The 17,333-nt window shown below is 41.4% G+C and overlaps 1 protein-coding gene across 2 annotated transcripts in view; it reads right to left on the bottom strand.

Moving 5' to 3' along the window:
- The window catches only part of TMEM132D (transmembrane protein 132D), a 264,071-nt gene that overhangs the window by 40,747 nt on the left and 205,991 nt on the right, over nucleotides 1-17,333 (bottom strand). Inside the window, exon 5 of one of the 2 annotated variants that reach the window (XM_076352935.1) lies at nucleotides 3,202-3,345. The exons of the other annotated variant lie outside the window; for it this stretch is intronic. Coding sequence (XP_076209050.1) covers nucleotides 3,202-3,345 — 144 coding nt within the window. The remainder of the gene's footprint in view (nucleotides 1-3,201; nucleotides 3,346-17,333) is intronic. 2 annotated transcript variants of the gene reach the window in all.

Here is a 17,333-nt window from a genome sequence, read left to right as displayed (position 1 = left end):
TGAAACAGAGCCTATAACATGCCTCCATTTTTTGGCTTGGTTACTCTGTCATGGTGGACCAAATCATTTCAGACAATCATTTATCAATAACAATATTGTTTTAATGGACTAAATTCTGTCCTGACTTATTCAATCAAGTTCAAGTAGATGCAGTTTGGCAGAAAACAAGTCAGTGCAGAATTTGATCTGGCTCTTTAAAGTTCTTTGAAGTCCCAGATGAAAGAAGTGAGTAATAAATGTGGCCCCTGAAACTAAAAGAAGAATGAGGTATCCTCATTCTGCAAGGAAAATGAGCTTAAACTCATCATTAATCAACACAGAAAAAATAGGAATAAAAGCTAAGCCACAAAGACGTAATCAATCTGTTAGAAGCTACATGACTGATGCATTGAAAAACAGCAACAGTAAAGACACAAAGAAATGTAATCTTAATCTTTATATTTCAATGGGCATTTTAAGCAGACTTTTTCTTCCATTTTATACTCACTACTCTAATGCCCGGAGAACAGAAACTCTAATTACTGTTGCATGCTGAAGGCTGGCCAGTAATTATATACCTTTATCTTCATTAGATAAGATGTCTGTGAATAAGGCTTGGTCTGAAACAGAGCAAGTAAACTGAAAACTCAGAGACACATTTTCAATTAAGAGCTCGCTTTAAACTGGCAACTCATTTTAATGCTGCTGAAACCCACCTTCCTACTGCGGAGGAGTGAACTCTAGCGGGACGTTTGCAGAAGCCCAGAATGTCTTGATCTCTGACTAGTGATTTCCTGCTTCGACACCGGGCCTATCATTAGCATCACTGTGCAACGGCATGCGTGTGAACAATGCTAAGCGCACAAGCCTTTACTGGTGTATTCATGTACTTACAGTTAATGATAGATATACACTCGAGCAGTACTACCACTTTCACCTCTTTGCCAGGGTTAGAGCCGAGCATATTGTATACTACAAACTGTTGCAGATTTATATCAGCCAAAACCGTTTCACAAATATCCATTGGACATGCCAAACCACTCTGATAAACTAAAACTTTGGAAAACGAAACGGATTTTTAAAATATCTTCCAAATGATATATTTGCTTTCGAATTATTTTTTCCAGTTCTCTGAAAAAAACCTAAAAAGTTAGTTAATGAGTGAGTTAGTGAGTGAAAACTTAGTCCATTAACTTACACAAGGCAAGGACCCCAAATAATTTCTTTCTGTTTTTAAACCTAGATTCAGTCCATCAGTTTGCTCTATTTGGCAGATATAGCAGATTCAAAAGGTCTTCATAGAAGTAAAAAAAAAAAAGTCTGGATTAAGACAGCCAGAAAGACACATTTAATCAGAAAATACCAGCATGGTGGCTATTCAGATAAATAGAAACCCTGAGTAGATTCTAAAAGGGAAACATAAAAAATGCTGGACTTTTAAATTGCTTGGGTTTATCTTATGTATAAAAAATTATCATGAAGTTACTTAAAACAAGTCCAGTAAGTGTAAACTTTGCAATTCTTTTTTTTTTTTTTTTTTGGGGGGGGGAATTAAAATCTGTTTAGAGATAGGTCAAGAAAGATCATTTAAACCCATACCCAGCTCTATTCTTCAATTACCCTGCTCCAAGTTGTCACTCCCTCCGTGACATGAAGTTACTAAACGTGTAGGTATGTCTCAAACTCCCAACAGTTGCCCATATGACAGTAACAACCAAGTACCTACACTCATCTTTGCCTATAAAGGCAAAAAAAGGTCCACTAGGAAGAGTCTTTTTCAGCTAATGGGGCCCAGGGAGGCTTGCTTTGGAGCTAAACACTACCCTCAGCTGTTTGAATCCAAAATAAAATGAACTAACATAACAGGGAGAAAGCTTAGCATTCCAGTCAGCTTTAGGCTAAGACAAATTTCACAAAGGCCAAGTCCTCAATATGGTGCAGTTCACAAAAGTTAATGGGATAACAGTGATTTCCAGCAGCTGGAGGAGTGGCCTGTAGTATTTGTAATCATTTTGTGACACGCTGGTTATGTTAAAAAAATTCAATTTTAACTTTTATTTGCAGCCATGTCTCTCGTTTCCTTTTCTCAAGTGACAACCACAGATAAGTTTGTGAAAAGATAAGGCTGCTGTAGACAAGCCAACATTTCTGTCACTACGCTGGAATACTTTCCACCGTATTTCCCACAATCACCACTGCCAACCGTGTCCTTCCATTACCACTAACGTGTGTTAACCATTAACCAAGCTGAGTAGGAATATGCAGGACTTAGAATCATAGAATCATTGAGGTTGGAAAAGACCTCTAAGATCATCGAGTCCAACCGTCGACCCAACACCACCATGTCCACTAAACCATGTCCCTAAGTGCCTCATCTACTCGTCTTTACTTCTTACAAGCTTTTAGTAGTAATATTGGTACAAGTTGAAAGCCTTCAAGAAGCAGCAATTTTTTTGAGGGTCCAGTCTGACCCTAAGATTTCAGTAATAAATTCATAATTTATTTAAAATAATAATTCAGTAATAAAAAGGCACTTAAAGGCATTCCTGTAGGCTCTCTCCTCCCCACTGGCTAGGAAAGTACAGGCTGTGAGTCAAAACAGTAGTGGTATATTACTGCCTAGCATTTCTCTTTCAAGGAAGTTTAGGCTATAGAGCTGTTGTACAGAGTAAATCCACTGGTCAAGTGTCTTATCCAGTAGTTCCCAGTCCACGATTGGTGGCCAACATGTTTCCTGTGAGACACCCTAGTAGCTATTGTGACCAAAGAAAATTCCAAATGTAAAGCTAATGTTGTTTGCAATACACTACTGGGTCAGTACCAAGAAAAGACCCAACCTTGAGTCATACAGCTCCTGTTCCAATGTGGCAAACCAGCTTCAGAGGAATGACCTCCCCTTCTCTAGGACATGAGCTGACGGCATTCCTGAACCTACACAGCCCATATAGCAGAAAAGTAAAAGGTAAAGGTAGAGTGAACTCCAAAAATACTTCAGAAGTGGGAAGTGACAGACAGTTCCAGCTGTTTGACATGCAGGATGGAAAACGTGAGATTTTGTGTTTGTTTTATTGCTCCGCTGAACCAACCTATATGTAACAGTGATAATAAACCTTTGTCTTCCAGCAGTAGAACAGTTAGGAAGATGAAAGAACTTGTCACTTTAGAGAACACCACTGTTTTGCAGGGCCTCTGCCTTTGTGCAATGGAGCACTATGTTCCTACCTTAATGACATCTTCGTCTGATGATCTGCACTCCACAGATTCCAGAAGATCAGTCACAGTCCCATCATCTTCCACAGAGATCACTTTGACAGGGACAGCCACTGTTTTCCCTGTGAGAATAGCTGTATTCAGGATCTCTGCTTCCTAAAGAGATCAAAAAAAGCCCCTTTAGTTAATATATTTTGCTATTAATTCATTAGTACCACCTAGATTCAGCTTTACTTTAATTTCTAATGGCTATGCCAAGAACTGTTCCAAGCACAGCAGGCAGAAAAGACAAATTTCCTCCCTTCAATCCTGGAACCAAACTCCCAGTTCTGATTCAGGGCTGTTAAGATATCTGTCGTGCCCTAATTGCTATTTCATGAATGCTCATCAAGCATCAAAGCAACCTAACACCCGAGGAATGACCCTGCACCACATAAACAAGATATGCCTTGCACCTAGCAATCATGAAATCTCCATCCTGAGGAGCTCACTAACGATCTTGCTGATCACATAAAAATAATGTCTTAAGTCTTGCTGGTTTACCCACAAAACTGTTTTCTGAAAGGTTTTCTACAAATACTGAAATTATATGACACTATTGGACAAATACTGTCAACATTTACACCAAAGAAGTACTGTGTAATTGCTAGGGAACAAGTTTGGATTGAGGATAGTCAGGAATCCACTTTGCCCCAAATCTCCTGGGTGATCTTTTACAAGCCTCTGCAGTGGGGGGTGTCTTCTGCAATACGCACACTTTCTAACTTCCAGTCTGTAGACAGCCCGCACAGGGGTAATAGCTGCTACAAAAGCCACCTGGTAGCACATTAAACCATCTGGCATGCAGGGCGTGCTCTAGCATGGCCTCTGACTGCACGTTAGTTCGGTTGGACACTCAGGCTGGCCATGTGTACGGAAGCAACTCCAGCCTTAGAGGCAGGCTTTAGGCTGCTCTTTGGGATGCAATGTTGGCAGATTCAACTTAAGCCCCCCAATTCACAGCCTGTAAAATGGGCTAGTGGCACTGTCTGTCATGGCAGACAAGATCTGGTTACCTCTGCTCTGCCTCCTAGGGAATTAGTTTAAGAGTACCACCATTCTGGTCCTGCGTAAATGACCGTGTACGACAGGACTGTAGGGAATCCGGCCCTCGTCAGGTTTTCTAGGACTTATCCTGTTGGGTAATAGTGGGCAAGCACTTGTTCACAACTCATTCTTTACCTTTTAATGAGACTCATGCAAAACCATCCTCTCCCAAAAAGGAAGGATGCTGAGAAGGGCCTGGGCTCTTTAAACAAAATGAGCTCTGTAGTGACCTGTGTCACTGGTACGTCATTGTTGCGATGATTATTGCAAAAGGCATTCCTTCTGTTTGATTTATCACTTCTAATTTAAAAGCGCTGAGTTCTGATTATATGAAGAGCACGAGACTAAACAGCACTCGGTTACCTGGGTGTCACACCAGTCTCGCACAACAGATATCACTGACTTGTGCCAAGATACACAGAGAGCACAAATTAGCGCCTGAATTCTTCTGCTCCTAATTGCAAGATTCTGCTCGTTCCTGGAAAGGCCTTTGAGCTTTTCAGAACCGTGCCTGCAAATCACAGACTATCCCGTAGAACAAGAGGCTCTTGATTTCAGCTGGCTCTTGTGAAATAAAGGCTTCCAAAGCCCCCCAAGTGCTAACTTCTCATTATCTAAATAGCTCAGGCTATGAGCTCTGAGACTAACCTCATTTTACTTGTGGAAGACGACAAAGTGGGAGATTGAAACCAAGTTACCAGAAGATGACGACTCCCCCTACTGCCTCTTGGGCTAAAGAGGAGAAGCTGGGATTTCTCTCATCTAAAGGATATGGATCAAAAAGACCTTTTCCTATTACTTAAAGAAACAGAGACACTTTATTCGGACTCAAAGCAATATTTAAAGAAAGAAAGAAAAAAACCTCCTGGTCTTTTGACAGCTGCTTTGCTAAAGTTTCCCCATCCTCACCATGATCTTTAGGGGAGGGTAAAATAGGATTTCACAAAAGGAGAACTTAAGAAGAAAATCCTCTCCCTCCCTCAGCACAAAAGCCCTTCAGATATTTTGAAATTATAATTCATACAAAGGTGACAATATCTGCCTGTACTATAAGGCCCTTCTGTCTTGAGTGCACATTTGTTCTCAGTAGAGTACGTATTATTCAAGCAACTAGGATCTCAGAAAAATTGGCAATTAAGTTTCCAGGTTCTTTTATTTTTTTCAGATCTGGGCTTTGCAGCAAAGTTACTGCATGCAGGTTATTTAGATACTTTTGCCACTCTCCTACAGGCTCCACAGAGCTGCAAATGGGGGCAGCTTGACAGACCAAGTGCTATTAAGCATCCATGATAATTACAGAATCCAGGCATTAGGTCCTGATTTTGCAAACACTTGGGCATGAATCTCATTTCATTGGGACTACCTGAGGCCATACCACATACCTAGCTACTTGCACCTTGTACCAAGCTGAGAAGACCTGCTCCCTCAAACAGGAATGGCCTTATTCCTCCAGTTGATACATTACAGTATGACCCTTGCAATTATTTTATAAAGCAAAGGGAAGTTTAATAACTAAGCCTTTGAAACAGCGTGATTAATGAGGTCTGCTTACCAAAGGCAAATGTAATTTCCCCTGGCAAGAGCTAGTAACTGAGAATGATTCTCACAAGCTTGAAGAATTTCTTTTGAGTTTCTGAGTTTTCCAGGTGCTGGCTTTGGATATTCTGAATACAGTCTGCATCCTAATATATCTGGTACCTGCCACTTTCTAGATCTAGATGTAGAAACAGGCTACTTAGTACTCAGCTGTTTCACTGTCACTACCCTGTTTTCCTTCTCTAAAAGCATGTGCATAGCACATCTAATCCACAGGGAATTTCTGCATGTCCGAGTCTCAGTTGGCTTCAAAGCTCAGTAACGTGGTTTCAGGTCCTGCCCCAGAGCTTTCTATCTGAGGCTACAGTCCGACAGATCCGTGCTTAACCCAATTGCGTGAATGATCGCAATGACTTCAATGAGAGCACTTAAATGCAAGGAGATGAGCATATTCATACCTCATTCTAAGATAAGGAAGCAAATTCATATGTTGTCTCTATCCAAAATCAAAGATCCCAGATTCAAAGTTTTGTAGTTTCTGTCTGCATCCATGTTCTAGATGTTCAGAACCAAAGTGTGTCCAGAACTGTGCTTAGTCTGTATCAGCACAATGCCCAGCATGTGACAGTATTGCTGATTCTTAGACAGTCATAAAAAACCTCCAAAACAATCTTTGTCCCCTCTCTCTCCAAAGGAAATGAGGGAGGGGGGTGGCAAGAAGTAATGCCTGGAGTTCATATAAATGTCTGTGGCGATTTTCTGACTTTCTATCAGCAACTACTTGTTCAGTCCCAGGAAAACAAATCCACCCAATACCTCTCTAAAGTAAAAGCAGGGCAAAGCAAGCTGGCAGTGGTCCGAAGCTGTGCTAGTCTACACTAGAGTAACGGAGCGGTACATTCTGTTTGCAGAGTTTTCAGTACCTCTACATGTATGGACTTGGAGGATGATTTCTTTAGGCACCTGGTGTGCATCTCACCCTTGAACACAGAGGCATAATAACCATTTACACCAATTTACACAGCAGAGGCAGAGTAAAATGCTTCTTCAGTCATTTGTTTAATGGCTAGAAAGGGCTTAATGTTCCCCTGGTGAAAGCATATAAAAATTATTTCATTTTTAGGAAACAAACATGATACTTATTTAGCTATACAGCGAGTTATAGTTCAGAGTCTCAGCATGTAAAAAAGCTATAAATCTAAATAGTTTCTAATTTAAAAGTGTTACTTTTTGCTGCTTAAGTGATAAAGGAATCTTCTGAAGAAATATTATGTTCTTTATCCCTAACTAACACGGATTATAGGAGATATGATGTCCGGGCATTGCAAGATGGGAATAGTTATGCTTTTGCACAGCTATAGCCAAATATTCTAGCGGCTGAAAGTTGATTCCCTGAGCAGCTATTAAAAAGATGCTGAACTTTCTCTAACTATTACGCAGCATATCTTTTTAATTCACATACACCACCCCCCCAAATAATAAAATGAAAAAATAATCAGAGAAAAACATTTTTCTCCATGTAATAGAAATGGAGGACCAGGTAATCTTTATTCTGAAATTGCTACCACGTTAAAAAATAGTAATACTTTTAAAGAAGATTCTGGAGTGAGCATTCTTTGCCTACTGAAGAGACTCACATTAAATAACTGAGCATATTACACCCTCCAGCAGAAACATATTCAGAAGATGTACACAGTAAGCATCTATTTAAGTAGGAATGCAGAAGTGAATACCTATTAGCTTTTTCAATTTTAATTGGTAGCTTCCTTGCAATTTAATTTCCCTTCGGATATCTTTTGCCTTATAATTTCTGAGGTGAAAGAAAGGACTTTACCAATATCTTTATAAACCTTAAGGAGTTTTTTTTCTTCCCCTAGTTCTCTCTGTGTACACAATATTTCCTAATGTTTGTATTAATAATGACTTTTAAAAGAAATAAATACATGACTAACTCATGCTTAGCTTTGAGGCCGCACGTCAGATTTATGTGACAAAGAAAAATTTAGTACTAACTGTCAACATTCTTTTCCAAAAGCATTTCAGCATGATTCAACACATCGTTTTAACGCCAGATCCCTGTTAGCCCTCACAACACTACAAGCAGCAGTGAGCAAGGCACCAGCTTGTTTTCAAAAAAGACCTGCAGACGTGTTTCCTCAAAATAACTTGGACTGATCTGCAGCTCACACCCTTCAGAATTGCTTGTCCTACTACAATACACAAGGAAAAAAGTATTAAGTCGTCTCCACAACACTATAATACACGTTCTATAAGCACAGCAGATCTCCAGTTACAGTTTTCATTATAATAGTGGAATGTATTTTTGCAGGCTAAATATCTAACTTCTAAAATCAAGCCTGTTCCTTTTTGTTTTCAGTAGGTATCTTGGCTTTTAGGTTTACTGTGTACAGACTGCAATAGGGAAGAGAAAAAAAAATGATCACTGAAATCTCCCGAAGTCCAGGGCATGCCACCAAATGAGAATGAATAGCTGCCAGAAAATCCGTCCCATTTGGCACTCATTAATATCCTCCATTTTCCTTTTCTTCTTTTCTTTTCATCAGCCTGTAGAGCATTAATCCAGGGTACCACCCCGAATCTTTTCACTGTTTATTTAAAAAAGGCCTAGATTTTCCTCCTCTTCAGCTAGCAGCCATCTTATTTATATCAGAGAATCCATGCTTCAGTCATGCATAACTAATTTCAAATCTTATTTAGCATCAAGTCTCAGAATTAAGAAGCTAAGTGACAGCTGTTTAATTAACTCCTTAAGCTGATTAGAAAGCATTACAGAAATCCCCCCAAGGAAGAGTTTATAACTGTCAAGAGAGCCCAAGGCCACGTTAATGCTTCTGTTTAAATTTAGTAAGCTTCTAAACCAATAAAGTCTCAATGCTTGACATCCTCATGGATGTGGTCAAATTCAGCTTTTTTCCTCATGTTACCACTGCAAGGATAGGAAACAAAAACAACAACATAGAAGGGATTTGAAAAGTCAGAAAGCAGCAGCTGAACAATAATGCGAAGAGATGCATCTCTCTAAAGGAGCTGCTGTGAGTTCATACCACCTAACACTCGATTATACTGGATTAGTACTCAACGCTGGAGTGAAGCTGAGCTTGCACCTTAAATGCAGAGTCATCTCCCAGCTTCTGGTTGCAAGCACAAAGGTTTGTTCGTTGGTTCTTAAAACTTAAATCCACCTTTAATGATAAGATTATGGCAGCTGAAGTGCAAGTTTTAGAAGCAGCTGGTGGGGCTAGATACATGGTGGTGCAGAGGAACTGAAAACGCTCCAAAGCAAATTTCCTCGGTTGTAGTACATTATTGTCAGCTCTGAGCTTGCAAATAGCGCGAGTTCAGTCTTAAAATATCATAGTACTTGGGCTTGAAAGTGCTTGGGCTTGAAATAAATAAAATATAATTCTAATTTCTTTATTTGCCCTCTGGTTTCCGAGCCTTTACGATTCACTAAAAAAAAAAATTGAAAAATTAGCTGCAATTCTTCTGTGTCCAAAGGAATAAAGGAACTGTGGCCAGAAATAACACAAAATAATTTGTGAGGCCTTTAATATAAATAGAAGAGTTGCAAGTACAAGTCAAAATACTGCAAGTATGAGAAATGATGGTGAAACCTAAATGCAAAAATGCGAAAAGACTGACATGAACTTCAAAGTTAGCTGTTTGGTTTAATGTGTGCACCTTTCATTGTGCAGAGTGAAGTCTGAAGTCACTGGGAATGGAAGAGAGGAAGGGGATATAAAAGCAAATTAATCACATTTAATTTAAGCACTTGCTACTTAATCAGTTTCCTTTTCTCCTCGGAACAGGGAAGAGAGCTGCACAATCAGATGTGCTGACACAGGGTTAAAAAGGAGCATAAACAGAAACCCAAATGCATGTTTCTCTGGATATATCTACCTGCTGACTCCTAGTCTTCCACACAGCTGCTACAGAGGGAAAAATGGATTTTTTTTTTTTTTAATAGCAAAATGTGATTGCAAAACCATTGGTTAGAAAGAAATGGGTGGCAGAATCAATGTCTGAATATATTTTTCATTCTTTCTTTTTCAATCTGTGATTCCTTGAAAAGTTTAGACTGCCATGCAATGGGGGGGTGACTTACCTCCAGCCACACTCTCACTCCTCCGCTGGAGCAGAATCAATGCTCATGGAGCGAGCAGATTTGGCAAGGATGAGCAGTGAAACAAAGCCATATACACATATAAAGCACAGCAATCACAATTTTCCAGTTAAAAACAGAGAACAGCCAATGGCTGGATTGTGCTGTAGGGGAAAAAAGCAACATGGGATAATCACAGAGACTGTCTGTCCCTCCTAATGTCACACACGAGGCATTCAGGAAAAATACCTCATTATATTTAATCTGAGAGTTAACTTTTGCAAAGCCTTTTAGCTATTTTATATTCTTACTAACGAACTTTCATCTCTGTATAGATAGAATCTATCACTGCTAAGTTTGAGGGGGGGGAAAGAAAAGCTAAATATATAAGACAGTGCTGTGTGTAGTAAATAGGGAGAAAAGGAGCAAAATAACGGGTAGGTGTTACAAAGGAAAAGTGGGATCCTTAATAAGATGACCAGCAGTGAGAGGTCTCTCATTACAGAGCCTGTGACGTTCAGTAAAAAGCTCAAGAAAGAAAGAAATGCATCTTAGAAGCAAAATCCAGGTGCCACTGTATCTGCCTCAGTGAAGTGAAGCTGCCATTCAGGCCAGCAAATTCCCATGTTTCACATTTGTATGTTGTTACGACTAGGCAATCCTGGCTTGTGGGCATGCCTATTATTGCAGGATGCAATTCTACACCTTTAAGTGATGAAAAAGCCGGGGAATAAATCACCTCACTCCGAGGGAGAGAAAAATGCCTTTGCCTGTTGTGTCCCTTTTCCTTACCTTTGCCTGTCTCATATATCTAGCCTGGCTATAGACTAGACTTCTTTTTTTTGGTATTTGTACAGTGTCCAGTCCCACGTTCAGATCTGAGGTCAAGCTGCTGAACCAACTAACAATAAGTAATAGTTTTCTTGAAGGTGAAACACGGCAAGCACACAACAAATGCGAGAACAAAGTAGGGGTGATAGGACATTGTCTCTGTCCTCGCTGGTAGCGGTTATTTACAGCCCTGCTGCTGGGGTGAAGGCACACAAGGTTTTAATGTTTTTAATAGCAACTTTACAGAGCAGAAGTGTGTCATTTTAAGCCTGTATTTTCCGCTAAGGATTTCTGGGAGCAGGCAGCACACAGGCAAACTACCTAGAGAGGGTAACGAACTATTTAGCAATGGGACAGTTTGTAACGTGGCCAGTAAGCTATCCAAGCCGCGCTGGATCTCCTTTACACTCAGATAGTTGAAGAGTCAAATCCTCCCATGGGAGTTCACTTTTTTCTAACTATAGAGTAAATGTAAATTTTAATTTCTCTCAGGTTTAAAACGACAAAGTCCCTTTAATGCTTTGATGTCTAACATTCAGGAATTGTGTTAGCTTACTTTCGGCAAGTCCTCCTTTGGCGTGTTGGTGGTTCGCAGTGCTAAGTAGGCTACCATGATCCCAGGAATCTGTCATGTACGTTGTCTGTTTATCAGAGAGCTATGAAGTCTGCAAATTGTCAGGCTGCAGTTCTTCAGAGAAATTGCTAATTAATTCACGGGCTCCAAACTGTAACTGCATGAAGCTGTGTGTGCATACTTGATGTTGGTCTCTAGACAGACTGCTTTAGCTGATAATCAACAAGGTTTGCTCTTAAAAGCAAACAAACAAACAAACAAACTTTGGCAAGATTTCTTCTTTGCTTTTCCGAAGCAGGCTGCCAGCACTCCTAGCCATCATTGCAGGAGGGAAAGGCATGTCTGATTGTCAAAGGAAGACCTTTCAGAAAAGCAGAGCTGGGAGATCTGGCCTAAGGTACATGAATACACTGTGTCTGATGCTGCTGAATTGCTGAGACTGGGGAGACTGGTAGGGACATGTCATGCAAAATTAGCTAAACCCAACCAAAATTTCACACACGGGGTCAGTATCTCAGCTCCCGGATTGATGTGCCAGCATGAAGGCTCTTTTGATTCTCAGGCCTGCAGTTAGGAAGCCTAATGCAGAGGTTTGGTGCCCGCAGGGGTTTTGGAGCTCTGTAAGGGGTGGAATATGGGACGTGATGTAGGGATTTCCAGCAACAAAATGAAAGCTCTAGGATATCACTTCAAAGAAAAGATGCCAATGAGATTCTAGCAGTGCAATTTAGCAGAGTAAGTATTTGGTGCGACGTGTAGCAGAGCCAGAATGACTGGGGTCAAACTGACTGAAACAGCTTCGCTTTCACGGAGGGAAGTATTAAAAAAATCCCAAAACAAATCACTGGCCTTGTTTAATAAGTTTGGTTTGTTTTTTTTCTTCTCTTTCTTCTACAGCTTGCTTCTGTCGTTCCCAGGCTGTATTCTGAGCCGCACATGAATCTTTCCCATCTTCCACACTGTGCTAACCCCTGTGCACTCGGTGGTCTAAAGGGAATACTAAGGGCCACAGCCGGGGAACCCTTTCCCCATCTGCCATACAGATCCTTGGGGCCTGGCCAACAAGGAGCAGATCAGAGCAGTCCTTCGGACGCAGAAATATCCAGCAGACAGATTTGACGGGTTCTTTTCTGTCATCGTCTGCTTTCCAGAGCCAGACAGCGAAGAAATCTGCATACTTCCCTGCCTGCCTACTCTGCTCCTCTCCCCCTCCTGCGGCCGCTGCTGCCCCCGGGGTGGGTGACCGGGCAGGGCTCTGTGCCACCAGGGACTCCCCTCCTGCCCCGGTCCTCACTGTCTGCTCCGGCCACAACCACATTTCTGCACTGTCACAGCCAGCGAATGACAAGCTGAAAGAGAGCTGAGGCTGGGAAGGGTGGGAGACGGGGAGCGGGAGGGAATCTGAGGCAGAGGACAGGGGAAGGGGACAGGAAGGGAGGGGGACTCTCACAGTTTCTCCAGGGAAGGTTAGCTGCTGACTAAAGAAAATACAGGAAAAGTACTGTCCCGCTTCCCTTTGTTAAAGGATACAGGACTTGGCAAATTTCTGCATAATACGGTACATGTAGCAAAAGCTGCAATGGATGCTGGGCACAGCTGAGAATTGAAGCTGCTCTTTTAGCAGCGAGACCTCCCTGCTCACGTACGCTGCTCTCATACTCCATTATCTGTTCTCTCCCTCCCACATAATCACATATGGGATGAAGCCTGTTTCTGCACTGACCGGAACTATCGATAGTGTAGATTAGGAATGCATAAACGAGTCAACGATCGCAGTAGCTACATCAACTTCCTCAGAAAAATATTTCTAAGTGCTTATCACAGAGGTATGAATGACGTGTCTTTATGCTACTGCGGAACAAGGTTTCTGTAAAAGGCTTCCCCAGACTCAGGCCCTGCGGGAATCGGGTCCCATCAGGGTCCTCCGAGACACGCAAAACAGACGGAACAAAAGGAGATTCAATGTTTTATTTTCTGTATAAGTTTAGATTTTTCTATTGTTTTACCAAAAAACAAATTCACACCTGAAAACAACTTCAGTATCATTTTGTAATGTGTGATGATACATCTGCATGTCTGCCTGGCAGTGCTTTGTGCAGAGTTTTCTTCATATTTTGAAGCCCTGCTGTGAAACATTCAATTATTTTCACATACCGAACCGTTGCCATGAGTTTGCCTTGGTGAGTCACATTTCCTTTGCCAGCCCCGTGTTGACACTGACCTATCTGAAGCCCAACTGACGTGGGCAGAGGCGCAGATGCAGCCTTCCTTATTACAGATCTCCACAGAGGACTCCCCTCTGCCGCTGGCTTGCGAAGCGCCGCCTTAAGCTCCAGCACCAAACGCACGGCATCTACTTAGTCTCTTGAACTTGAGGATCTCCGTAGTGCAAACGCCTCATTTTCACCTCAAAGTCCGTGATGTTTTTGCCCCATCCTATCTAGCTGCTCTATTATCTCCTACAATTTCCCCAGCTTTTAATGTCTACCAGTCAGCTCTTTCACCAGCACATTTGTGCTTTTTCCCGTGACACCTGCAGAGCCAGTTACTTTACAACCCTCTTTAAAATTCAGCTCTGCCATAGTGACTACAGGATGCTGCAAGTCTCGAACAGACATGTTTGTTCCTCTCCTCCCATCTCGCACAACTTTGGTTTAACTCTGTGAGGTCAAGCAAGACCTGTCAGCAAAACAGGTAAATCAAGGTGCATATATGGTGTTTATATAGAGATTCAGTTCCCTCCATGTCTACAAAGTACTTCTCAGGGAGGAAAGCCATTTAGCATTTTCTACAGTAACAACAATCCTAACACATTTATCAACTCTGACTTGATTTTCACATCATTTTAAAAGTTCTGCTACCACCCTTGCGGTTTCCCAGAGGCAAAAGCTGAGAAGCAGTAAGGTTAGGAGAGCTGCCCAAGCCTCCACACGGCGCCACTGGCAAAGCCAGGAGCAATCCCTGGAGCTCTGCCATCCCATTTCCCCTGCTGCTCATGGAAAATCCTGGTGGCAACATAGATGATGTACAAAGCACGGTGAGGAGACACGGAGAAAACGATGCAGCGACAATGAGAAAAAAGCAGATTTGCAAGGATGAAATCTGCCCCAATGTGGCAATTAATATAAGCTCCCATGGCAGAGCCAGAGAGCAAGGACTGAACTAGTTTTTCACATTTCTAAAGAGAAGAAAGAGCTTTGTAAGGAACAAGAGAACTCATGTTCTCCTGGTCACTGTCCAGAGGAGAAGTGACTAAGTTGCCTATTCCAAAGTTTCCTTATATACTGGCCTTGTAGTTTTCACAGCACACTCATATTTAGGAACGTCAAGCAATAAGCAGCCTGAGCTAAATTGGGACCATCACAGGGGCCCTGGAAACCTGCCTCAAAACCAAAAATTCATTCATGAGCAGACTAACGGCAGAGCAGCGGGGAAGCCTACAGCCACCGGGCTCTGCTGGGTTAGTAATTAGCTCTTCATTTGAACTTTTAACAGAAACACAAAAATAAACAAAAGGGACATTCAGAAAAAATATGATCTTCCAGCTCCCATATGGCAAATGGGGCCAAAGTCTGCTCTGAGACATGTGACCATGACCTTCGTGAGGACACCATGATGCCCAGGGCAGAATTTGGGTCACGGTATATTCTTAGAAAAAATCCATGACAGTGACTGAATAAGGACACTGGTCCCTGCCTGCAGTAGCTGCAGAGGTTGTACCGTCATGCCATCGTGGGTAAACTCAACCATTCACTGTGTCACACCACGTGTTGAGAAGGACATTAACGCTGTATTTCTAGGAACAAAAGTGGGGAAGTGCCATTTATCCACACGTACCTTTGTTTGTAACACTGCCATCTCTACAGCTGAGGAGTCCAAAATTTCATCTCTTTGCATTCAGTCTTGGTAAGGAAATATGGATTCTTTTTTTTTTTTTTCATATGACACAGCAACCAAAATTTTAATTCCAAAAAACTCTGTAGTTACAAGTCCTATGCCCATAAAGATATTCTGGTGCCTGGATTTCAGTGGCACTACTGTTTTAGAACTTATTCTGTGTGATTAGCCCATGACAACAGCTACTGCCAGATCCTTTGCAGGCATAAATGGGCACAACTTTGCTGATCTTGCAGATATGACAAGAAATTAACCCGTATGTTTATTTCCCCAGCCACACATAAAGTCTATAGTACAGGCCAGTATAAGAATCTGAATGAAGATAGAATATTTTGAGGTCTGGTGAAGTAGGCAGAGAAAGAAAGTTGTGAGCCTGCAAGCTCTGCTTTGATCATTTAGCCTTTGCAGATTTGTGACAAATTGTTTTTTCTGCATGACTCTGAACAGATACAGATTTACATGAGTAGTTAAAAAGTAATACCAGTTGGGAAAGAAAATCCCTAACAACACCACAGAAAAGCAATAAACTTAAGAAGCAGTTAGACAGAAGAATGATCAGAAATGCTTCACGACAGAAAAAAATTAATAACAGAAAAAGAGTGGTTGGACACTTGTAAAGCTGGTTGTGGCAGGCTGAATGCAGGGAATCCAAAAAGCCATTAGAAAAAAAGACATGAAGAGTCTTGTAATAATATTCTGGGGAACATGCATGCTGCAGATTCAATGCCTTTAAGACTATACTGTACATTCTGCAACAATTGTTTAATGTCCAATCCTTCCGTAGCGATTGGTAGAGAGCTTACGTTAGTGTCAGTCCAACGTCCTCAAGGAAATAAATCTGGACTTGACATCAAGTTACATATTTTGTACCCAGGACATTTGAAGTATTTTCCTAATCTGATGTATACAGAGATCTGTATCCAATAATTCTTCTCATGTCAGTGCAAGAGTAACAGCTTCCTTTTCTTCCTTCAGCTTCTTCTCATTTTGAATGAGAAAAAATGATATGAATAAAGCACTGTATTAAGAACTAGTCACTCTATAATGATTATGAAGTTGTGAACCTGAACAGTTCTAGGCTGCAACACTCACACTGGTAATAAATGCCATTATTTGTAGTGTTAGATGACTACGGAGGAGGCTGTTTCCAAGGTCAGACATCTAAAAAGGACGGGGACTCATACCGTATCTGACGACTTCAACAGCAAAATTCTCACTGACCTGATAATGAGTGTAAACCTGGTGACTAACAGATCATCTATCTTACTGTGATATGATAGCCCATAACCTTAACCAAATGCAACTAGAAGTATCTCAAGGTCCTAGCCTTTTTTTCTCAATTTTCAAAATTTGCAAAGATATGCTTGAGGAATGAGTTTTTTCCAGATAACGTGTTCAGAGGTAAGTTTACAGTCAGGAAGGAAGGGGAAGGTACGGAGCCTTTTATCGATAGTTTATGAAATGCTTGATCTGATAAACAACTGCCTCCAGATGCCAACACTGAGCCTGGTGTGACCATTTATCATCTTGTTACCAGCTATACAGACTGCCTCTAGACATTTACTCCTGCAGGAGCCAAGTTGATAAATGGTTGCAGTAGGCTCAGTACTGGTTTGTGACAAGCTTATTTACTGGGTTAGAAAAGAAGAAGAAAATCTTTAGATGACAGCAATAAAAGCTTGGTTCTTCTTCAGGGTGCCACCAGACACACGGGACTGAAATAATCTGACTTTTGCCTTTTATTTGCTTAGGTTTTCCTGTTTGTTCAAAATTAACTACAAGCTAGGGGCCCTGCAGCCAAAAGCTGCACAAAGCTCCTGACCTACCTTGATAAAATGACAGTTTTGCTCAACAAAAGCCTGTGTTCAAGAATCAGAACTAGTGTGATGGCTTGCACTGACTTCAGTGAGACCTGGTTTGAGCCGAGTCGGTAACTTGTCAGTGGTTAGATAGTAACCACAATCTCCCCATCATTCAATGCTGCTTTTATGCCCTTCTGCTTTCTACATCAGGGATTTCCCCCAATGTCCCCAGCGTTTCAACTCCTTCTTCATAAAAAGCAAATCATCCTTTTTGCTTTCCCTCTCTAACCTCTTT

Source organism: Aptenodytes patagonicus, chromosome 15 (assembly GCF_965638725.1).
Source record: "Aptenodytes patagonicus chromosome 15, bAptPat1.pri.cur, whole genome shotgun sequence".
NCBI lineage: Eukaryota > Metazoa > Chordata > Aves > Sphenisciformes > Spheniscidae > Aptenodytes > Aptenodytes patagonicus.
The sequence above is the reverse complement of the archived record's forward strand: the minus strand, read 5'-3'. Positions and strand labels throughout refer to the sequence as shown.